The sequence below is a fragment of the Aedes albopictus genome, chromosome 3, assembly GCF_035046485.1.
Source record: "Aedes albopictus strain Foshan chromosome 3, AalbF5, whole genome shotgun sequence".
Lineage (NCBI taxonomy): Eukaryota > Metazoa > Arthropoda > Insecta > Diptera > Culicidae > Aedes > Aedes albopictus.
The window spans coordinates 206340519-206366623 of record NC_085138.1 but is presented as its reverse complement, the minus strand read 5'-3'; the positions used below and the strand labels follow the sequence as shown (position 1 = coordinate 206366623).

Sequence of the window (26105 nt, the reverse complement as noted above, 5' to 3'; positions counted from 1 at the left end):
CTCGGTAAGCTGATGATCATTTTTGGTGTAGAATTATGCCCTGAGTTCAAAAACGCGAAAGAAAAAAATTACAGTTGAGCGGATATTTTTTCGACTCTCCATACAAGGTTGATGGTTTGAAATCGATTTTTGTTCTATTTTTAAGCAAAGTCGCTCACTTCAAACATCTCATTCTCCGTAATCAATGCTCCGATTGAGCTGAAATTTTTACTGTAACTCGCTTACATATGATATGTCAAATAAACGTCGAGAAAGATTTTTACAGTAGGTTTTTTTCTTATTGAAAAAAATGCATTTCTTCAAAAAAAATTTGGGAATTTTGCTAAAAGAAGATCGTTTCTAAAACTCGCCAATATCTTGAATTTCATCAATCTGACGCAAAACCTGTATTCAGATGATCGAATGGTATTGTATTCAGCTTTTAATTTATGGAAAAAGATTTAAAAATGGTTGAACAAAACGCAATATATTTGAGTTTTAATAAATTACCTATTTTGAAAAGTTTCAAAACTCGATATTGAGCTAATGGCTAGTTTCCACTTCGTACGTACTGTGCAAAAAGATAGGACAAGTAATAGTCAAGTAATGATTCCGCTTCAAAATTACTTGAGCGGTTCGCAGATGACAAGTAAGGATAAAAGTGTAACACTCATAACGCCTCCCGTGCGAATCAAATGGAGCTGTCACTATTCCTTGCGGAAAAATTGTCCGCGCTATTATTCCGTAAGGAAAAGTTACTTGAGCGCTCTACTTGGCAACACGAAACTTAGCTTAAAACTCAAAAACTGTTCTACTTAAAAATTTTTGAAGGTCGGCTTCGATATCAGCACTGAATTGTGCTTCTAAAATTTTGGTCGTTGACAGAAGTATCAAATAGAATGCGAACGACGCGTTTGATCGCCTTCCAGGTAGCATTGTTCTTCCTCTACAAGTGGTTGAGGAAGCGTTGCCTGTACGATAGGCAAACAGTTTCAAACAATAAACAAATCGCTTTCGCTCTTCGTACATATGTACAACAGAGATGGTTATATCTGTGGTTTAGGGGTAGATGATATAGATTAATGAGATTAGAATTGAACCTTATGACAACTAAGTTGCCGGGTCATTAATTGTCTCGGTAGCTTAGTTGGTAAAGCACTTGTCTAGCGAATAAGGGTCGTGAGTTCAAATCTCACCTGAGCTGTGGATTTTTTCTCAATTTAACCAATAATTTACCCATCTGTACATATGTACGTTGAGTTATTTGAATTTCATATTTTTTATTGATTATACTTTTACGATACATAGTAGGTCTAGCAAATGTCAGTTTACTATTGTCAACATGGGTCAAGATATCTTTTAATTTTTTGCATGTCATTTTCAAAATGTTTAAAGTTTAACCTATTTTGTCAATCGTTTTAAATTTTAGAGCGCGAAATATCTTGTCGAGCTCGTGGATCTGTTCCTGGATGGAAAGCACGTTGATCTAAGATTGTGAAACTGAAGCTCCACAAAACTGACATTGTAATAAGATACTTACGTGGCAGACCAACGGAAACGTCAAAATTAAACGATACGATACTGTTATATACACGATTGGAGTGTTGGGTTCGATAAACTAATTACTAATTAACGAATTAGGACCGAGACTTGTGATTCGGATAAACGGTAAGTAATAAAAACGCGCGTCCGTCCGGGTGTGCAGTCAGTAGGTAAACTGATATTTATTGTTTTATCTCCACACTGCTGTACCAGACAGTCAGTGGTGTAGCTAGGGTGGATGCAACAGTTCTCCCCCTTTTAGTTATAAACATATTTATACAACAGGTTTAGCAAAACTTAACTGCCGTAAGCATCTCTTTAAACAGTTCAATTCAACGGCTAAACTTGACTACCGCTAAACAATTGCAAATCGGTGAAACAACATACCGGAAACTAATTCAACTTAAATGTCTTCATGACAAGTTACAATTCAAACAAACAAACATACAAACAAACATACAAACAAACAAACAAACTAGTAGTACTCAAAGTCCATGTCTTTCTTCAGACGCTTAGGTCGTTTTGAACGCCTGACCAACTCCTGTCGGTTCTTCGATGGTGACGAATGATTCTGCAATCGACTTGACGGACCGGCCTGCTGTTCGACTTGTTCGGGCGGCAAACTAGACGATTCTCGTTGATCATCCTCTCGTGACAAACTTCGTCGGCGCGGAACACTAACCTCCACGTCAGGACCACGAGCTGTGACCCCGTTACGATCGTCTCCGTCACGGTAGATGAAAGACTCGGATGGAAAACCGTAAAATTCGTCTTCGTCGTCGCTAAACCTTTCGTCGTCGTCCTCTCTAGTACGTTTTCTTCGTTGAATCCTCTCGCTCCTTCCCAAGACCAAACCTCGGCGCTTCGGGGTGCCAACCAACTTGAGCTGATTGCGGTGAGCAGAATAAACTCTTCCTCCAACAGAAACCTGAAAGACATTTGAGGAGATACGTTTGAGAAATTTGGCTTCTAACCATCGTCTAATATCCGTAGGTCTGAAATTTTTGTAGTAAACTATATCTCCAGGACGCAACTTGTCAATCCAGTCATGCTTCTTAAACTTAGGACTATGTACAACACACTTATCCACTTCCTTGGGCTTCGTCGAATGATGCTTAAAACTATTCTTTGGATGGATCAAGTCCAACAGCGTCTTCGGTTTAAAACTAAACAAACGTTCGGATGGAAATGTTCTTCCGTCCTCTAAACAAGTATTCCGGTAACCAAACAAGAAATACGAAACCAGGTCTTCAGTACTCAAACCAGTCATATCCGGATCCAGTAGAAACTTCTTTAAACCTTCCTTGACTACTCGAACCATGCGCTCCGCTTGTCCGTTGCTCGATGGGTTGTACGGTGGACTCTTCATAACCTTTACTCCATGTTTTTCGAAGAAAACTATAAACTCTTTCGAACTAAACGGTGGTCCGCCATCTGTTACAACTACGTCAGGTAACCCAAAACCTAGCGAAAACGTTTCGACCTTTTCTGGACACGGCAACAAATCTCTATCGGTTAAAATGTGACCCAAAAATGGCAAACTTGTCACAAACCATTTGCATTTCTGCAAATTTACTTTTATGTTGGCTTTAGAAACTCGCTCCAAAACCAAATAAAGCTTTCTTAAACAATCCTCGTAATCCTCGCCAGCTATTAAAACATCGTCTAAGTAGCAATAAACTTCGTCTATGCCTTGCAAAACTTGATCCATGACTCGCTGAAAAATAGCAGCACTTGAAGAAGCACCTTGTGGTAAACGATTATACGAAAACAAACCTTTGATCGTATTAAAGACCAGTCCAGAAAGTATGGACGCAGTAAGAAAATACTGGTATTTCGAAACTATTGATGACTAGTTCTTTTTGAAAGCAACATCCTGTTGGTCAACCTATTTTCTCAGCATTTGTATAGCGGTTTTTGCGATTCCATTAATTTGTTTCAAAATACATGAGCTATCAGCGAAACATCATCGAAAAAATGTGCACAAACGATGTACAGAGTTTGAAAGGTCACTTAGAAAATGTGCAAAATATGATGGGAGTAAGGGAGAAAGTCGTGCAAGCAGTAATCAGCAACCATGGTGGGGATAATACGTTTAAGCATAGGAAAAAATTGGAAGAAAAATAAAGATCCTCGTTTGGATAAACAAATAATAAAGGTGTTTGAGCACAAGAAAAAACCTTCTAACTTACACAGAGCGGGGTATGACCAAAAATGTTATCATTTCGAATTCCAATATTCTTCGCGGCAAAGAACGTTTGAATTTTCGATCTTATAGTAAGCAGAAACAGTCAAAACAAAATCCGAAACAAGAACCATCGATCAGGCCCAGACAACTCAAGACTAGGTGCGTCCATACTTTCTGGGGCAGTCTTTAATCACCATAATTTTCCTAGACTTTTTCGACAACATTAACTGTGTATACGCTCCGGAAAGATCTAAGGAACAAAAAACTTTAGCACCGGCTAGTGAAGCAAACATATCCTGGTCAACGGTAGCGGATAGGTGTTCGGAATAATCACCTTGTTGATCGAAACCTTGCAGTCGATCACCATCCTGATACCACCGTCTTTCTTCACTACAACGATCACCGGCGATGCCCACTCGCTTGCATCGATCGGTGTTATGACGCCATCTTTCTCCAAACTGTCCAAATGTTCAACAACCTTGTCCTTTAAACGCAATGGAACGTCATACGCACGTTTGAAAATCGGTGATGCTCCTTTCTTCAACACTAGATCCGCCTCAAAACCTTTGATGGGAGTAAACAAAGACTTATCAAAAACATTGGCAAACTTACCCTTGATATCGTCCACGACACGTTCTTCCGACATCGGCAACGACAGCTAAGTTTGAACTACTGCCGAACGCATTTCTCCATTCCGGGAAAAAGATGTAGAGCCAATCTCGACCAAGTAACGGTGTGAACGAGCTCCCACAGCGCAAAACAACTAGTTTGACGATCTTTCGACGTCCGTTCAACTCCACCTGCACTGGAATCTGTCCTTCGACCACCAAACGACTTCCGTTGATCATTGCTAACTGAATATTTATTTATTTCGTCAAACATACCGTAGACTACATTTTCACTTAACTATATCACTTAATAACTATATTCTATTATATCTCAAAGATCTAAAATATTTTCTCAAATTTGTTCTAGACATGGTCAAACTAATAGATGCACAGTGCTGATTATAAAGGTTCATCATTCGATTCAAAGGACCAAATTTTGCATAATCTGTTCTATGTTTGTTTAGAGCAAATATATTACGACCTCTCAATAGTCTAGCAGGAGCATAGAAATTTATACATGATAGTAAGTTGGCGGAGTCGATGCGTTGAGATATTAAATCATTTATAAACGAAACCATGGCAAATTCGCGACGCTCCTTCAAAGTTTGAATATCTATAAGCATGCATCTAGCTTCATATGAAGGCAGTGGAAATGTTGTCCAACCTAACTTGCGTAAGGCATATAGGAGGAACTGCTTTTGTATTGATTCGATTCGATCCTCATGTGTTGCCATGTAGGGAGACCATACTATGCTACAGTATTCTAGAACTGATCTTACATAAGCGACGTACAATGTTTTTATCGTGTATGGGTCCTGAAAGTTGTAGCTAAAACGCTTAATGAAGCTTAACATATTAGTTGCTTTATGAGTGATAGCGTTATAATGATCGGTGAAAGTTAATTTAGAATCTAAGATAACACCTAAATCTCTAATTCTATTGCACTTTTCAACTTCTTGGTTTCCTAAAGATACAATTATTGGTGGTGTACTATGTTTTCTGCTGTACGTAATTGAATTACATTTTTTCACGTTTAATTGCAGCAGGCTTTTACTACACCATTGGTCAAATATCCGTATTTCTCTCAAAAAACATTCTCTGTCTTCTTCGTTTTTTATTTCAATAAAGAGTTTCATATCATCAGCGTATATAAGGATTTTGAGATGCTTTAGAATATACGTGATATCATTTACAAACAATATGAAAAGCAAAGGTCCTAAATGTGAGCCTTGGGGAACTCCTGATGATACGTTGATAGGTTCTGACTTCTTCCCCTCAAATCTTACTATCTGTAATCGGTCAGTTAAGTACGATTCGATCCATTTAAGTAGTCTAGACTCGATTCCCATTTTATCAAGCTTAAAAATCAACATTGGAATGTCAAGTCTGTCGAACGCCTTACTGAAATCGGTGTAAAGTGATTCAACATAGTTACCTCTGTCCATTGCACATAAGGTGTAATTAACAAATTCTAACAAGTTTGTTGTAGTCGACCGACCTTTGAAAAATCCATGTTGTGCATTTGTAATTCTTAGTTTGATTTGATTAAACACACATCTATTTATAATAGATTCAAATAGTTTTGGTATGCATGAGATAATGGCAATCCCACGATAATTACGAACATCGGATTTTTTACCAGATTTGTAGATGGGTATAAGGAAAGATTTTTTCCATCCTTTCGGAAACTTTCCAGTTTCAAGTGACATGTTGTAAAGCCAAAATAATGGAGCCGCAAATTCAGTTGCCAGGTTTTTCAGAAGAACCGGCGGAATTCCATCCGGCCCTGGACCTTTGTTCGGATCTAAGTCTTTTAGACCGGTTAAAATATCTTGTAACATGATTTGATTGATTCCGATGTTGCTGGTAAAGTCAGGAAAGTGGGAGAAATATTCATAGTCGCGATCGGCATCAGAAAATGTACTATAAGTTTCTTGGAAATAGGTTGCAAAAAGATTGCAAATTTCATCGGAATTTTCTGCCATTTTATCATCTAACGACATTTTTGATGGAAAATTCTGGACGAACATTTGAAAAGGGCCTATCTGCTTTTTGTAAACAAACATGTTTCTGTCTCTGCAGGGCCCATCTGCATCCACCCACGCACATCAACACCCTTAACAGATAGCTTGAAGAACACTCTTTCTGATAAGAGTGTTGATGTGCGTGGGTGGATGCAGATGGGCCCTGCAGAGACAAAAACATGTTTGTTTACGCAATGCAGATAGGCCCTTTTCAAATGTTCGTTCAGAATTGCTCGACTTCAACTTAGTTTTAGCATAATTGAAGAAGTTCCTGGGACAGGATTTTATTTCATTCTCGGTTTTTCTGTTGTACTCTTCAAGAGCAGTGGATATGGTTAGATTAAGTTGATTGCAAATGCTTAAATATTTTTCAATGTTTTCTTGACTTTTGTGTCGTCGGTATACTTTGTGAGCTTTTTGTTTCCGATTTTTCAAGTTAATAATTTGCCTGTTGAACCAGACTGGATTTTTAGAACCATTATTTCGTCGTTTTCTCCTTAGTGGAACTTCCGAATTAATTATTTCCGACAAAATGCTATAAAAGGCCTCAACAGCATATTCTACATCTGGATTTCTTAAAACAGATTGCCAATTAGTTCTATTAAGTTGAAGTCTAATATTTTCATAATTGGCTTTACTATAATCATATACATCCTCATAGTCACAATTATTTGAGTTAACGTTCATATGGATAAAAACGGAATACTCGATAGCGGTATGGAACACCTCGTTTTTCCATAATGGAAAGGGAGCTTCTTCCACACAGAAGTCCTCAAGGATGTTAGTTAATAAAAAGTCTAGATATCGATTTTGCTGATTTTTTACATGATTAATTTGGTTTAAACCTAAACAAGCAGTTTTTTCAAAAATCAACTGTAACGTTTCATTTTCACCTACAACTGGTAATAAAATACATTCATTTTCAGAATCTGATATGAAATCTACGTCACGTTGATTGAAATCGCCATAAATATGCACTTTGAATTCCGGAGGAAATTGTGAAATAATTTCTTCAGCAGCTAGGAAGAACATTTCATATGTTGATTTACAAGCTTGATCAGGTGGGAAATATACCGATGCAAAAATATGAGTTTCGCCGGCGATTTGTGTTTTAGCCCAAACTTGTTCGAATTCTTTAAACTTAGTAGAAGTAACAAGCTCTGAATTGAATTTTGAGGAAATTGCTACGAGAACACCGCCACCAGACATTCTATGGGTAAGAGTTAAATCTCGATCGTCTCTATAAACATTAAAATCATTACCAAAAACTTCTTCACTTTTAACGCTATTATTCCAACTGGTTTCAGTACCCAAAACAACCGAGAAGGATGAACTCAAAATTTGTTTGTGAATTTCATTAACTTTTTTTGCGCTTTTCATGCGATTGGAATTCTGGCAATAAACTAAAATTTCAATGGCACTTGTTTTTGAAGTAATTTTTGGTAATTCGTTCGTTTGTGCAATATCACTTAAAATTAAAAATTTATTACCAGGCGCTTCTGGGTCGTCTGCTTCTTCCTCCGTAGATTGTGTCAAATTGGGTAAACAAGAATTGCATCCTACATCCTCAGATTGCGTCGATTCAGCAAAAAACCCGGCTGCTGACAGGAGCACGACGCACAGTGGTTTTTGACGGATGGCCTTGGCGGCGGTCCGATCGTCCAATTACAAGATGATTCACGGATTCGTTGTACAATATCCCGATCAGCTGGGTAGGGGTTCAATGTTTCGCCACGCTGAAATTGGATGCCCCTCTGGTTTCTATCGTAAGCCGGGGTTCGAGTTTCTCCACTTTGATATTGTACGGGCCTTCTAGAGTGCATTGCATCGCGAGCCGAACAACACGGTGGTTTGGAAAACCTCTGCTTTGCTTCCGCCAGAAGAATTCTATCTGGTGGCAGCAAATTCGCGTTCCGATGTCTGTCGTTGTTTCGGATGGCAGGTACGGAGCGATTTTTTTGATTTTGTGCATTACGTATATTGTTATGGCTTGTTCGCTTTTTACGCTTCCTGGCCTTGTCAGCTTGCTTTTGCTGATTTAGACGATTCGACTGACGCTTGTCGTAGTCGGTCCAATCAGCTTTCCATATATTTTTTGAACCAAGTAAGCGCCAGCCGGACTTGTCTTCTTTGACGGTATTTGATGAGTAACCGGACTTGTCGTGTGTAACTGCATTTAATTCAGCGTGTAGACTGGTGGATTGATTGAGAGAGGAGTTCAAAGTTTCAATGTCAGCGCTTGTTGTAGGCATCATGTTCGCCGATATTGTTTTCAACTCGCTTAAAATATCGAGTTCAAGCATCGGGTTACTCCGCATAGGCTCCAAAGAAGTGATGTCCAAGGTCAAAGACGACAACTCTCTTATATCTTTGCTCAGAGTCTTGACCTCATCAGATAAACTTGATGCCATCAATTTAACAGCCGTAGATGTTTAATTTTGACGATTCAAGCGCATTATCAAATAGTGCGGTAATATGGCTCTTTACGGCTTTAACGTTACCGGTAAAACAGCTACTTTTTGCCGTCGCAAGCTGATTTTTTACATCGGTCAGTAGCAGTTCCAGGCGATCAATGGCTTCATCGATTACGCCCATATTACTTTGTTGAATTGAGGTGCGATGAATCACCTCCTAACTTCTTCGTACACTTCTGCATCGGAATATCGACGAATTCTCCCTCGTAGGTGTCCTTGCTGACTACGGAAACTGCAGCTCCACAGTCTATCTCCATGTTCAGACAAATCCCCTCGACCAACACTGATCGGAAACACGGCTCGTTGATTTTGCCGATGGAAGAGATCATCAAGCACTCCATGTCCTCATCGTCCGAGACAGATCTGTTCAACCGCCGACGTAAACTCTTCGTGCACAGTGAGGATTCGCTCGTTGGGTCACGACTGCGCCCCGATTAGCGAATCGTGTTCGTTCGTTGGGGCAACTGACAACTGATCAGAATGCTGTAAACACATGCAAGTGACGAAAAATATGTCACGAAACACTCACATACTTGCACAAACGTTCTGTATATACACTCAGGAAAATTGCCTCATACTTAATGGCAAATATCCATGTGCCAAACCACATCCAAAGTATATGCAACCAATACTCGATTTCGCAGGCAAATTACCACATGAATAGTATGTGCTCTAAATTGTATGAGTCGCTGCTGTATGGTGCCTCATCAAAAGTATGAGTCGCACTAATGGAAAACATTTGTTTACCCCCATTGCAAAAATCCATGTCCCGGACACATAGATGGAATGAAGATTTTTTTCCCAGTGTAGGAGCTGCGATGCGACGGCGGTCAGACGTCAAACTCTTTTTGACATCGATTTTGACATTGACAGTGCTTTTTAGTTGGGTTTTGCCCCAACCAGTGAACATTCAACTATCGAGACAACCCATCTAACGAGCCGCCAACGAACGAATCGGGACTGTACTCCGTCATCTTCGGTTTTTCTGCAGGAGAATCCACAAACTTCACTGATTTCTTCTCTTTGTTCTTCAGGTCGTAGCAGAAGCGACGTGTGTGACCATCTCTGCCACAGAAACTACAATGAAACTTCCGTGATCGGGATGAAGAACGATTTCCACGGTTAGACGAAACTGGACTACGGCTTCTGTGCCGCTTATTTGCTCCACGGCTCCGACTCCTACTACGGTATCCACCACGTGAAACTGCTGGCTCTTGTCGCTTTCCAAGCCTGTTCAAAACACTCACTCGACCGGATCCACGAGAAACTAGCTTTCGGTTCGCTCCAGCTAACTCTCTGTTGATCTTCTCCGCCTTGGCTAGCGTCAAACCTTCCTCACCGAACAAACGCTGTTGAACATCCGGGTCGCGAATTCCACACACAAGCTTGTCGCGGATTGCGATGTCCTTGAACTCGCCAAACTCACACATCTCCGCTTGCAGCTTCACAGCTAGGATGAAATCCTCCGCACTTTCGGTAGAACCTTGGACTCGTTGATAAAACTTGTAACGCTGGATCATGTCGCTCTCTGTCTTATCGTATCGCTTCTTCAACGCATCCGTAATCTCCTTGAATGACACTGTCTTCAAATCCTTTCCGGGAAACAGAAGCTTCAACTCGCTGTGAACTTCCTTGCCACATGCCGCCAAAAACGATGCTTTCTGTTCATTTGGATCCGCCACCTTGTTGTCGATGAAGATCCATTCCATCTGCTCCAGGTACTGGTTAAACGGAATCGTACCGGGCACGTACGGCTCAACGTGATTCACTAACGGCATACTGACAGCAAAAAACAAACGACGAAAACTAGAAAACGATTTGATGAATTATTACACAAAACCAAACTAGATTTTTTTTCAGTGTAATAATTGAAAAAAACTGATCAAAACAAACAGCTGACAAAATAATTGCAAAAACTTAAAAACTTTTTTTGCGAAAACTTTTTGTCCAATTTTTCAACAGTTTTGACCCACAGTGCAAACTATGTTGTTACTGTGTCAACATGAAAACTTTCAAACTGTTTTCAAATGATCGTACTCAATGACAAACTTTATCAACGAAACGTGAAACAAACAAACAATAAACAAACAAACCAAACTGTTGTCGTCGCTCAAAACTAGCATAAACTATTTCTGCTTTTCCCTCTGAGCATAAACTATGCAACGATGTCGCACAACAATCTGCGAAACAACTTTTGTTGCGGGGAAACTTTGACGCAGCACTGTGTGACAAACTACAATGTTGGATGACACAAGCTATTCGTACGTGACAAAAATGTTCGGCTGCGACTTAAAGTCGTTCGTGTTTACAACACACAAGGCCAGATCACTGTACGAAACAAAATGAAACATAATTTCTTTGCTTGCTAGGCAGAAGAAAATGGTTCAGAAACTCACTTTGTGCATGCAATTAAAACTCAATTTCTCCGTATATTTCCACTTATCGTAGGGACAAACTTACGGTTTTTGCAGCAAACCTGGGCAAAGTGATGAAACAAACCAACTCCGGCGGTGTAGGTACCGCACAAACTGTTGCTGTTCCCTCCGCCGTCGACGTCGTCGCAAAGGGATGAATGGGGAATGGCTCGCTCGCAGTAAAATGCCCAACAGTGAAAACCACCAAAATCACTGCAAACTGCACTTTTCGCACTTCCCGGGACGCGAAACAACTCCACTTCTCGTCGCCACTGTTATGTACACGATTGGAGTGTTGGGTTCGATAAACTAATTACTAATTAACGAATTAGGACCGAGACTTGTGATTCGGATAAACGGTAAGTAATAGAAACGCGCGTCCGTCCGGGTGTGCAGTCAGTAGGTAAACTGATATTTATTGTTTTATCTCCACACTGCTGTACCAGACAGTCAGTGGTGTAGCTAGGGTGGATGCTACAGATACGGAACCTTATATTTCAGTACGCCTGTGCCGTAGGTATCCTGATCACCGGGTTCGATAGCAGAAGTGAAGCGGTTCTCAGCTTTCAGACGAAATGCGATGAGGGGACCAACACTCGATGAGGATTGATAGCCGTGTGGGACCTGCGCTGGAACCAAGAGGCAGAGGGTCCTGGCTAATCGATGGACGCTGGAGCTGGATGGCAGAAGGTACTTGAGGCGGAAGACGCTTCGAGCCAGGAGGAGCTTGGTAGCCTCTTAGTAGCAGACGTAGCTTGGAGCCAGGGCCTGGTAGCAGAATCTGCTTGGAGCCAGGAGCAGTCTGGTAGCTCGGTTGCTAAGGAGGAGCTCGGTAGGCTGGAGAAGTACGGCCAGTAGGTTGTCCCAAAATTGCACATGGTCGAAAAGCTTGGGGGCTCACCCTGCAAATGATAGCTAAGGGTGTTAGAAACAAACTTTTGTATGACGGCAACTTTCAGAAAAGACGTTTAGAGGTCGCCCCGGCGAGATTTTTGAAAAATGGCCATTTTTCGTAATAAATTTCATACAAATATTTTTTACCGTACAAAAGTTGGCAATACCCAGTATTTTTATATTTTTTACAGCTTGATATGGATCCAAACTACCTGGGAAAAATAATTAACGACATGTTTTGCAGGTTACTTTTTAATACTGAATTTTTGAATTTACTAAAATTTGTCATTTTTTGATATACTGTGCATTTTACCCATCATAAAAAGTATCTGAACCTAATGCTAATTTAAAACAATTTATTTGAACAGATAGGAAATTTTATGAGGAAAAACTTTGCCGAAGACAGCATTGCGTTTTTTCTATCCGTTTTAGAGTTATTCACGATTTACTATTTGGTGAAATTTTGATTTTTAGGTATTTTTTTTTAATCACAAAAGAACTGCCCAAAAACACATACAAAGTAAAAAATCACGTATACTCGACAAGTTTTTGTCTTCATTGTGTTTAGGAATTATGGTGGCATCATTTATTGAATTTTGGTTTCAGTTGACAAATCCATTTTCTTTGATATAGAAAGGTACCTACTAGCGATAAACTTTATCATTAGGTACCATTTTTAGATGCCTCAGTAGGCCATGGCATTTTTAACGGTTATGTACTGACAATGGTTTATACGAGCATAATACACAATCGAACGCATGGCACATTTCCATATCATTTAAAAGGTGATACATTCCGCAAAACATGCTTGTTTTGGGTTTCAATGATGTTGTTCAAATTGTTCAAAGATATGAATAAAACGTTCAAGTAGTCCCTATCATTTTGATCAACATATAGGACGTAAAAAATGACATCACTTGTTTACGTCCAAAACTGTTGTTTACCAATAATAGCCTACCTTGTCTTATTGTATGCCGTGTATGTGTTATGGTAGTCAAATTGTTCTAACCTTCGATAACATTACGTTAACTCACTGGTTCATCCCGTTTCAATTTGCCTCGGTGTTGATAAGATAGTTCAAGTAAGTAAATGTAAAAAAAGACATGCTCTGCTTTTTAGAATGTCTTGAATTGGAACTTAGTATCTAAAAATTGCTATTCTTACGTAAGATTTTCATAATCGCGATTTGAATTTGGTATGGATCAACGTATTCGCCTTTATTCACTTTGCCACTGTTTCCTGGGCTGTTTCACTGGTTCAGGACTTTCTACACGGAGATAAATAATTGAGAATTTCGACAGGAAAGTAAGATAAACGCGAAAATATGGCTCAACATTTTGTGGAAAATATCTTTAAAAAATCAATGGGCAGTACGAAGCTTGTCAAGATATCTAGCTTTTTAAGAAATCTTTGCTAGTTAATTTCTATATGAAGGGATTGAATAACAAAAAAAATCAAATATGTTGACACCATAATTCCATAACACAATCAAGACAAAAACTTGTTGAGCATACGTGATTTTTTACTTTGTATTGACGATTGCATGAATTTCTAGACTCTAGTGCAATTTATATTAAGTGAGATGAAAATTGCACACTCACTAATATCAGTAGGCATATGCTTGAAAATATTTGACATTTCATTCACAGAAGTGAGACGCCAATCCCAGGCGAGGTCTACAATAACACAGAAGGTGCGAACTGGTAGCTAAAAAATGCTTTGTGCAAAGAGAGATGCGCTGGCTTTCCAAACTAGCCAGGATCGAATTGTGTCATGCGGGATGCCAAGGACGTTGATTTCATATACCGGATGAACTAGTTAGTTCCTGCTCAAGGAAGACAATTCCTAAGTCCCATGCAGTAGAGTTATTTTCAATAAGGAATACTCTCAGTACTCGCATTTTCCTCATATTTAATTAATTGGCCGGCTTTTCCCACATTTAGCCAATGCTAGCCAGCCCACAGCGGTTTTTTTTAAGAAATGGCTACTTTTGTTTCCACCTTATTACAGTACATCCAGCGTTTCTCCTAGCTATCCCATACTCGACCAAATAAATCGGCACCATCCTCCTCAATTAACCAGCAGCTCCTTGACTCTCAGATTGTTTCTGGTCTTCGGTAACTCCATATGTTTGCCCTTACTGATTCACTAAACATTCCTGTCGATTCCCTAGACCCGGAATCTTGGAACCGGTCGGTTCTTTCGTTGCCGGTTTTATCTCAACCGGGCCTGTTCAGTCCAGATGACATTGACCAAAACGATAGATCTCATCAAACATTTGAATACAAAATAAAAACAATGAGGAAAAAACTTGTTGTCGAGGTAACCGTGAGGTAGCGCAGGAGTTTAGTGAGCTGTGCAAATAATCACTGCGCAAAAAATATTTGCACAGTAGTCTAATCATTCAAAAAAATTGCAATATGTGTTTTTGGGCAATTCTTATGTAACATTTTTAGAAAAATATCCAAAAAATCAAATTTCACCAAATAGTAAATTGTGAATAACTCTAAAACGGATAGAAAAAACGCCATGCTGTCTTCGGCAAAGTTTTTCCTCATAAAATATCCCATGGAAATTGTTTTAAATTAGTATTAGATTCAGATACTTTTTATGATGGGTAGAATGCATAGTACAGGGGATGGCCAAAATGTTTGGGATAGGCAACTTTTTATCTCCCACAAAAAAATTCAAAATGCTGTAACTTTTCATAGAGTGCATAAAAAAATTTCATATTTTGACTGTTTGTCAACCTATTATATGTGCATCATTGGTACAAATTTGGGCTCGATTGATTAATCTTTCGCAAAGTTAGAACCGTTCGGGTAAAACACTATTTTTCAGACAACTCATTTTTGAGCTGTCATATCTCGAAAACCAGTAAACCGAATTGAATGAATTTTTAAACGTTTATCAAAAATATATTGATACTTAATGCGACGTTATAAAATGTTATATTTTCTCATGGCGAATTAAGTTATACCGGGTTGAAATTTTTACCCATGTAGAAGAAAATAAGTCAAATTTGCAATACCACACAAAAATTATTAAATGTGTTCTTCTTTCAATCTAAATAGGCTCTAATATATCTGATTAGAGATAATTTGAGAACAGAAGTGGAAAATCTTTGAATATCACCACTAAAATTTATTGACATTGATGTGAAAAAATATATTTTTTCGAGAAAAATCCAAAAAGTGTCAATCCATGATAACTTTTTTCAACGTTTAAAAAGTACCTATGTTTTGATAGTTTTTGAAGCATTTACATATTGTTAGTGTACGTTCAAAATTTCATTAAATTCGGTTCACTGGTTTCCGAGATATGACAGCTCAAAAATGAGTTGTCTGAAATAAAGTGTTTTACCCGAACGGTTCTAACTTTGCGAAAGATTAATCAATCGAGCCCAAATTTGTACCAATGATGCACATATAATAGGTTGACAAACAGTCAAAATTTGAGATTTTTTGATGCGCTCTATTAAAAGTTATAGCATGTTGAACTTTTTTGTGAGAGAAAAAAAAAGTTGCCTATCCCAAACATTTTGGCCATCCCCTGTATATCAAAAAATGACAAATTTCAGTAAATTCAAAAATTCAGTATCAAAAAGTTACCTGCAAAACATGTCGTTAACTATTTTTCTCAAAAAGTTTGGATCCATACCAATCTGTAAAAAATATAAAAATAGTGGGTATTGCCAATTTTTGTACGGTAAAAAATATTTGTATGAAATTTATTACGAAAAATGGCCGTTTTTCAAAAATCTCGCCGGGGCGACCTCTAAACGTCATTTCTGAAAGTTGCCGTCATACAAAAGTTTGTTTCTAACACCCTTAGTTATCATTTGCAGGGTGAGCCCCCAAGCTTTTTGACCATGTGCAATTTTTGGGACAACCTAACGGCCAGGTGAAGCGCGGGACGCGTCGGATTTGAGGTGTGATGAGGAGGAGTGTTGAATGGTAGGTACATCCTTGGAGGTGCATCACACAGCTCAGTGGAGAGCTAGGTATCAACTGGTACGTAAATGGAAATAAATTGTACGTAAATTTAAATAAATTGTAAATAAAAAGGCACTGAGCTGGCAGCGATATCAGTCAGTGCCTGGGTTTGGAACAACAAGACTCGACTGTGTTTTTATTTCCAACAGTTGGGAGATATTCGCGGATTTTATTAAATACTGACCAGAAACTGTCGGATGTGTGATTCTGTAGGAAAAAATCTCAAAGTTAAAGTAATAATGAAAAAAAGAAAATCGTAGTTCTCGTAATTGGTGGTCGGATGAGCAGCGAGCAAATGAAGAGTGGGGGATTTCCGATGTGGCCGTCATCATTTCTCGGAAATTTGTTGTTTTTGTACTTCAAAATAACGCATTGGAGAAAGAAGAAAGTTTTCTGAGGATCTTTGCGATTTCGCCAAGATTTGGCAGATTTGCATGGCGGATTTTCTTACTGTTAACGAATAGAAGTTGTGCTTGTTGTGTGACGTTCCTTTGGTTGCATTTCGTTGTTCCTATGAAGTTGCTATTTAAAATTCCGTTTCCCGTTTCTCGCTGATTGACTTTGGGTGGATTTGCGTGGTGATTTTCCTCAAGATCATTTCAAGAACTGCTGCTCAAGTTTTTAGTTCTGTTGCTGCTCCGACTTTTATTTCCTTATTTCACGTTTCTTAGTCTTATTTACGATTTTCGTTTACCTTTCTTTGATGTTAAGTTTCCAGTATGAAAACTGACGAGCGTAAAGGGGGGTCCAAAGAAATTGTTGAAAAAGTTGAAACCTCTTCTTTGGGTAAACCATTTTCGAGTAGATATTTACCCATCCTGTTTTTGTAATTTATTTTCGTTAAGAATTTAAAACAATAATGTTCTCTTGATTTCCTCGGTGATTTGTAAAAAAAAAATATGCTGAGGAAATTGAGAATTTCATTACTGTGTGTATTTTTTGGATCTCGAGAAGTGTGAGACTTTTTCTCATGCACTGTAATCGTTCCTATTTTTGGCATACACCTTGTTTTTGCCGCAATATCGGAAAGAACAGTGTGCCAAACCGTGGAACGTCAATCATCTCCAAAAATTAATTATTATATTACAGTGACCGGCACAAAAAAAGATCCACCATATAGTGGTTTCAGTTTCTAATGAAAACTACATACAAAAATGATAAAATATATCTTTAAATGAATGCACTACATCCATTTTACATTGTTTCAGTAATCTGTGTTGAAAAATTTTTGGTTTCTGAGGAATAAAGCGAACTCAGATAAGATTGGGAAAATTGCTTAAAAATTGGATATGACAGAAAAAAAAATCCACTTAGCCAGTGCTTCCCAAACTGTGCGCCGCGGCGCCCTGGTGTGCCGTGAACATCTCACAGGTGCGCCGCAGGCTCTTGGGCCAAAACACAAAGAACAAACTCTTATTATTGAAGGCAGAATTTTTAGCTGATTTTGTATTGTTGTGTAAAACTAGTTTCAAATCAAACCCTTTTTTGTATTCTATACCAATGTTTTGGCTTTTTTTGTGGAAGACTTTGAAAGAAAGTCATTCAAAGGGGTTTTCCTTCTTCTAAATTTTCAATTAAATAGTAAACTCAGAACGGGACGATATTTTTACTTACATCACTATCATAACTTGTTAGTTTGTCTCTATGATTAAGATTTCCTCCTATAGACTGGTTTAGCCCCTTATCGTGAAAAATATGCGATAATTTATGTGTCGATTTCATGCATGATTCTGAAACCGCCTTTTTTGAGTTGTTGAGTTGAGTTTTTTAAGTACCGAATACAAAAACATGACCCGTCACCGTCACTGTCAGCCGTTCTGACAGATTCTGAACAATTCATTTTTATATCTATTTTCCCTTAAATTTGGTAATCTAGGTACTTTATTTAAAAATTAAAAGGTTTTCAATGCAATCCTTCAGAAATCTAAAATTTGTGTTCTGCGAATCCTTAAGCAATTTTTCTTTTTGCCTTTCTCGTACACCAAGGTGTACCGAACGGCTATATGTTCACTCTAAAAACGAAAATTTGATAGAGCCTCCGGAGGGGTCAAGTGTTATATACCAATCGACTCAGCTCGACGAGTTGAGATGATGTCTGTGTGTGTGTATGTGTGTGTGTATGTATGTGTGTGCGTATGTGTCCCGGTCAACCATTTCACAAATTTCGTTAAAGTTCTTTACCAAAATATAAAAAAAACGTCGACTATTCTTTACTGATTATTACTTTACATATATTCAAACAACTTCATCGATCGATAACGAAACTTGAAAAATGTCCTTTATCGGTCAAAAGATAAAAACCTTTACCGAAACGTAACTTAATTTCGTTAAATTTCATGTTGTCGCTTGAACTTTGGTTTTCTTCGTGAATATTTATCGGAACATATTCAATTTCCGATATCAACGTAACGCAACGTAACGCATATTGATATCGAAGAACAAAGATTAGTCACGACACTCCTTTACCGTTCTGTTCGGTATCGTTGGGTGAAGCTGAGTAAAGGTGTTCTGATATCTCATATGACAGGAGCAATGTTTTGGTTTTGCTCGAATTAGAAAAAAAAATAAAATGAAACCAAGGATAAATCAAGACGGTTACTCCTTGGATTTCTCCGAGCTCGAAAATACAATGGAAAATGGTTCCTAGGTCCGGATTAGGCCACAGCTCACCGGATTGCTCCCCGGGATTTACAAAAATAAATGTCTTCACAGAACTTCAAATGTCTTCAATTTGAAGACATGTCTTCACATCTGGCATCCCTGGTCCCATCACTTACATTGTTGTGTTGTCAAATTTGTTTCCAGTGCTCGCCGTTTTTGGCCGTTTGGCGCTAGTGTCGCTTTGTGGGCTAGTGTATTTTAACTATGAACACTGCCATCGTGGGGTGAAATCGACTTTGTATGTGGGGCAGTCTCCGTTGGTGGCGTTGAGGTACATTTAAATCCTTTACACACGATTTCGACGTATTTTTGTTCGAGCTTAAATGTCTGTTCTCTGTAATAGTATGAACTATTTCTATTGTTTTTACTTTTGCGATACATAGTAGGTCATGAACATGTTGTAATCGATCGCGTAGCAAAGCCATTGGAGTAATTCAAAAGCTTTCAGTTTAATATGCTTCATAATTCAATATGGATTAGGCAAGCCTCTACGTTCTTTCAGGCCTAGGCGTCATGGGAATTTTCTATCACCGATTGCAAGAGAGTTCGTGGGGCAATATCAGGCTGGATTCATGGGTGAACGCGCTACAACGGACCAGATGTTCGCCATCCGCCAGGTGTTGCAGAAATGCCGCGAATACTACGTGCCCACACATCACTTGTTCATCGATTTCAAATCGGCGTATGATACAATCGATCGAGAACAGCTATGGCAGATTATGCACGAATACGGATTCCCGGATAAACTGATACGGTTGATCAAGGCGACGATGGATCGAGTGATGTGCGTAGTTCGAGTATCAGGGACACTCTCGAGTCCCTTCGAATCTCGCAGAGGGTTACGGCAAGGTGATGGTCTTTCGTGCTTGCTGTTCAACATTGCTTTGGAGGGTGTAATACGAAGAGCGGGGATAAACACGAGTGGGACGATTTTCACGAAGTCCGTTCAGCTGCTTGGTTTCGCCGATGATATTGATATTATTGCTCGTAAATTTGAGACGATGGCGGAAACGAACATCCGACTAAAAAGTGAAGCCAGGCGAATCGGATTAGTCATTAATGTGTCGAAGACAAAGTACATGATGGCAAAGGGCTCCAGAGAGGAATCACCGCGCCCGCCACCCCGAATTCATATCGACGGTGATGAAATCGAGGCGGTTGAAGAATTCGTGTACTTGGGCTCACTGGTGACCGACGACAACGACACCAGCAGAGAAATTCAGAGGCGCATTGTGGCAGGAAATCGTGCCTACTTTGGACTCCGCAGAACTCTACGATCGAATAAAGTTCGCCGTAACACGAAGTTAACCATCTACAAAACGTTGATTAGACCGGTCGTCCTCTATGGGCACGAAACATGGACCCTACGTGCAGAGGACAACGCGCCCTTGGAGTTTTCGAACGGAAGGTGTTGCGTACCATCTACGGCGGAGTGCAGATGGAAGACGGGACGTGGAGAAGGCGAATGAACCACGAGCTGCATCAGCTGCTGGGAGAACCAACCATCGTCCATACCGCGAAAATCGGTAGGCTACGGTGGGCGGGTCACGTCATCAGGTTGTCGGACAGCAACCCGACTAAAATGGTTCTCGAGAGTCATCCGACCGGTACAAGAAGACGTGGAGCGCAGCGAGCTAGGTGGGTCGACCAAGTAGAGGACGATCTGCGGACCCTACGCAGAGTGCGGAACTGGAGAGAAACAGCCATGGACCGAGTGGAATGGAGGCGGCTACTATGTACAGCAGAGGCCACCCCGGCCTTAGCCTGACCGGTAAGGTAAGGTAAGTCATGGGAATTTGGGTGTTAGTCGAAGGGTAAAGTTCAAAGGAAACGTTTGGTTGCACAAAATATTTTTAATTGATGTCTGGTTCCTTTCCCAATTTGATCTTTGTTGGGTGTTCGATTTCAAATCTGAAATAGAAAAGGAAAATTATAGACTTACCTGAATCCTCCTATATGAAATGGTAGATTTACCTGAATCCTCCTGAAATTAAACGTTTATATGTGGTAAACCATAAAACAGAACGCAAAAGTAGAGCAAATTATATCAAATATTGATGCTGCTGTGATCAAATATTTCTTTCTGGAAACAGCCAGAACAAAATTTAAGTTTGAATGTCCACTCTCTATCCATAAATTACATAAAACATTCTGAAGGGTTTTTGTCCTTGGTTTGTTCTTATAATGATAAAATTAGTTATTAATGAGTTACTTCCGATACAAAGTCAGTTACTATTTTTGTTCTTCTAGCTCTTATTCCCAACAAACCAATAACAAATCTTGCCATTCAGCTATTCACTATTAAGGCGAAACTGGATCCATTTCCTCACTTTTTGGTTTCTGATTTTTTATAAAATAACGAAGCAATATTTTCAAAATCGGTTTTCGTACACATGTAGAGTATGGATCAAGGTATCTCCTGATTTTTTTTTTTTTTCATGGTGGAAAATGTTTATCGTTTTCGCAGAAACCATTTTTGAATAAAATTTCACAAAAAAATGGTTTCTGCAAAAATGGATAACTTTTTCCACCACAAAAAAATTCAGAAGATACCTTGATCCTACATGTGCACGAAAACCGATTTTGAAAATATTGCTTCGTTATTTTATAAAAAATCAAAAACCAAAAAAATGAGGAAATGCTTCCAGTTTTGCCTTAATGGCAAAACCTGATTTGCTTTTATTTTCTTTTGCCCGAGTAACCCTCTTAGATTCTAGCTTATCATTAGGCTACATTCCTACAGCTTGGCGAGAAGTGCGGGTCACTTTTATTCCCAAAGCAAATAAGAAGGATAAATTATCACCAAAATCCTTCAGACCTATTAGTTTATCATCCATTATGTTGAAAATAATGGAAAAACTACTAGACGAGTATATCAAATCGTCATATTTAGCAAAAAGCCCATTGAGCCAAAATCAATTTGCATATCAAGAGGGCTAATCATCAGTAACTGCACTTCATAAGTTGGTTACAAAATTAGAAAGATCCTTTGAGGCAAAGGAGATTTCACTTGCTGCGTTCCTTGATATTGAAGGAGCGTTCGATAACACATCTTACGATTCAATGAGGAATGCTATGTCAAGACGTGGTTTTGACAGATGCATTATTGATTAGATCGGAGAAATGTTATCAAAAAGAGAGATATCATCTAACCTGTGCAGCTCATTTATTACTGTTAGAGCTGTTAAAGGGTGCCCACAAGGAGGCGTGCTATCACCTCTATTGTGGTCTTTGATAGTCGATGATCTCCTCAAAAAACTGGAAGCACAGGGCTTCGAAATAATTGGCTTCGCTGATGACATAGTCATATTAGTTCGTGGTAAATATGACAACGTTATCACTAACAGAATGCAGACTGCTTTAAATTTAGTCTCCTCGTGGTGCGATAAGGAAGGATTGAGCATAAATCCTTTTAAAACCACGATCGTACCGTTTACACGACGGAGAAAATTATCAATTACTAATTTGAAATTGACAGGAACCTTTTTGGAACTTTCAAATACAGTCAAGTATCTTGGAGTATATCTAGACAGCAAACTTAATTGGAATTTACATCTTGAGCAGGTAGTTGGTAAAGCTACTACAAGTGCTCTATGGATCAGTAAATAAACTTTTGGTAAAAAATGGGGATTGAAACCGAAAATGATCCACTGGATTTACTCGGCAATTGTGAGACCCAGAGTTACCTATGCGTCACTGGTCTGGTGGCCTAAAACAAATGAAAGATTAGCACAAAAAAAGCTTGAAAAACTTCAAAGATTAGCTACTCTTTCAATTACTGGTGCAATGCGAAGTACACCGTCTAAAGCGCTTGACACTTTACCTCACCTCCTTCCACTGCATCAATTTGTACAATTAGAAGCTGCAAAGAGTGTATTGAATCTCAAAAGAACTACACAACTCTTTGATGGTGACCTGAGAGGGCATCTCAGTATTCTTAAAACAATCAGTATCGACTCTCTAATCGTTAATAATAGTGATTGGATGAGCAAAAGATACAATTGTGATCGCTCTTTTGAAGTGATTAATCCAGGGCGAAATCTGTGGACAAATGGTGGCCCAGAACTACACCCAGGATCAATCGTATTTTATACTGATGGTTCGAAATTGAACGATCAAGTAGGCGCAGGAGTGACTGGCCCCGGGATCAACATATCAATTCCTATGGGCAAATGGCCTACAGTTTTTCAGGCAGAAATTCAGGCGATTTTAGAATGCAGTAATATTTGCTTACGCAGAAACTACAGACATTCAACCATTTGCATGATGTCTGATAGCCAAGCAGCTCTCAATGCTTTGAAATCAGCAACATGCACTTCTAAACATGTTTGGGAGTGTATTCAATCACTTCAACAATTAGCTTGTCGCAATCAGATAAAGCTATTTTGGGTTCCAGGGCACTGTGGAATTGAAGGAAACGAACAAGCCGATATGTTAGCAAGACTTGGATCGTCTCATCAATTCATAGGACCAGAACCATTTTGTGGTGTGTCTGGTTGTTCTCTCAGAATGGAGTTTAAAACATGGGAACATGAGAAAATAAAATCCAACTGGGAAAACACCACTTCTGCGAGGCAGTCGAAACGTTTCATAAAGCCGAACGTTTCAAACACTCGCAAAATTTTAGAACTTTCTAAAAAAGATTTCAGTTCTTTTACTGGCCTATTAACAGGTCATTGTCCGAGCCGGTATCATCTGAAGCAGATTGGTAAGCTTCAAGATGATAGGTGTCGCTTTTGCGGTATAGATACAGAAGACTCGGAGCATTTGTTGTGCCGTTGCCTGGCAATTGCAGCTAAAAGAATAAGGTTCTTCGACAAGGGGCTGATAGAACCCTTTGATGTCTGGAGAACAAACCCCAATGCGGTGGTACATTTCATTCGAACTGTAGCACCGTGTTGGGATCACGCTAACAGTCAAGGTTCGATTATTGCTACTACCAATGGCGATACGTCAACTTGACATAGCCAAATAAAACTGGGGCATTTGTCACAATAGATCTAAAAGCTGGTCGCAGTGACTTATATACCCAACAAGGAATAAAAAAAAACCCTCTTAGAATGTTAGGTTTTTCGCACCACGATGTCGTAGTGCGCGTTTAGCGTGCCTGTCTGGATCATATTGACCCCAACATCGTACTAGGGTTAAATATGATGAAATATATTATTGTAATATGGAATAATCAACCAAATATGATAGAAATAAATATGAAAAATCAATCATCAATGTAATATGGTAAACTCAATCATCAAAAAGAAATGAAATTAAATATATTTGTAGATAATTTGGATGTTTAAATATATAAATAGGGAAACATGCGACAACATACAGTGACCGGCACAAAAAAAAGATCCACCATATAGTGATTGCAGTTTCTAGTGATAAATACATGCAAAAATGATATAATATATCTTTCAATGAATGCACTACATCCATTTTACATTGTTTTAGTGATCTGTGTCCTGTGTCTGTGTTGAAAAAGATTTGGGTTTTGAGGAATAAAATGATTTTTGATAAGATTGGGAAAATTGCTTAAAAATTGGGTATGACAGAAAAAAAGTTTCAATTAGCAATTCATTCTGAAACTTCTGTGATGTTTTTAACTTGTGAAATTCATTTTGACATGAATTTTATCTATTTTGATAATGGGTAATTATCAAAGTGTATACAGTGACGATTCGTTCGTTGAGAGCTCGTTAGATGGGCTGTCTCGATGGTTGAATGTTCACTGGTTGGGGCAAAACCCAACTAAAAAGCACTGTCAATGTCAAAATAGACATCAAAACGAGTTTGACGTCTGACCGCCGTCGCATCACAGCTCCTGTATACAGAACGTTTGCGCAAGTATGTGAGTGTTCCGTGACGTATTTCTCGTCACTTGCGTGTGTCTAGAGCATTTTGATCAGTTGTCAGTTGCCCCAACGAACGAACACGATTCGCTAATCGGGGCGCAGTCGTGACCCAACCAGCGAATCCGGACTGTATTATAGAATAAACCTCCAGCAAGCAGATGAAGGTAAACATTGTGATAAATACACAAACGTGAGAGTGTTTTGAGTTATCAAATAATATCAAATAATCCTTAATAATCGTCACAACATGTACATTTCTCTGCAATAGTCGACCAAAACTCATAAAAATTGTCCATTCCTGTATGTCTGGAAGCTGAATCATTGTTGTTTTGTAGATTAATAGCGTTCATTCATGCTTACAGATAGTTTCTGGAGCTTAGGGTAAATTTTTCGTATTATATTAACCATCAAAAATAAACTCGTCCCATATCACCCCAAAATCGATAAAACTCATGTCAAAATGAATTTTATATATCGAAAACATCACAATAACATACACCAAGAAGCAAAACATTTTAAATTTTGTGAAATTTTGAAGTTTCAGAATGAATTGCTAAGTGCAGAGGTTCCCAAACTTTTTGCTACCGCGGTGCCTTTTGAAATTTTCAAAATTTTCGCGGAGCACCAACAACTTTTTACAAAGAATTTTAATAATTTGAACACCTTCAGTTCAAAATTACAAATATAAATCGCAAAAAAACCTTCAATGTCATGCTTTTTGTATAATAAAAAACCCAGATTAATCCACCTAGTGGTGATAGTGCCTTTCTCGTCGAATATGTAATATGTGGTTTCCGAGATATGACAGCTCAAAAATGAGTTGTCTAAAAAAACAGTCAAAATTTGAGATTTTTTGATGCACTCTATGAAAAGTTACAGCATGTTGAATTTTTTTGTAGGAGAAAAAAAAGTTGCCTATCCCAAACATTTTGGCCACCCCCTGTATTATCAGTTGGCTTACAGCTTTAGTTTGTTTTCTACGTATTTCAATCATTTACAGCAAGTATAGAATGTCTTTATTGTGAAGAAATAATGAATTGTAAACCGTGTGTTTTTTTTAGGGCTGGCAGAAAAGGTACGGGGCGAAATGGACAGTCTAGAGTGGGTCATCGTTTATATGGAAAAGTGAAAAATTCAATGGTATCCCATCAGATCAAAACTTTTTTGATCCCATTTCAGAACCCAAATAAATGTGCAAAATTTGGGCACGATCGGTTATGTCTATTTCTCCCGGAGCTAATTCTTCCAGGAGTTCCACGAGAATTCCTCCAGGAGATCCTTGAGAACTTCTTCAGATGATCATCGAAAAATCCTCCAGTATTGGCCAGGTGGAAGCAAACGATATTCGGAAACTAGTTTACTGAAAACGACGAAATATAATAATCGAACGAAAAAACCGCGTGTGCTTTATTTTGATTGAAAATACTTAACAGAACGTTTTGTCTCTAGCGCAAGGCACCACACCGAGTGTGCA

At 38.8% G+C, this 26105-nt stretch overlaps 1 protein-coding gene across 1 annotated transcript; it reads right to left on the bottom strand.

The window, feature by feature from the left end:
* Nucleotides 1–1996: 1996 nt before the first annotated feature.
* Nucleotides 1997–2890, bottom strand: LOC134290556 (uncharacterized). Its single transcript, XM_062857718.1, has 2 exons — nt 2597–2890; nt 1997–2449 (listed from the first exon to the last, which is right to left on the bottom strand). The coding sequence occupies exons 1-2, from the start codon at nt 2888–2890 to the stop codon at nt 1997–1999; spliced, it is 747 nt and encodes a 248-aa protein (XP_062713702.1).
* Between the last annotated feature and the right edge of the window lie 23215 nt (nt 2891–26105).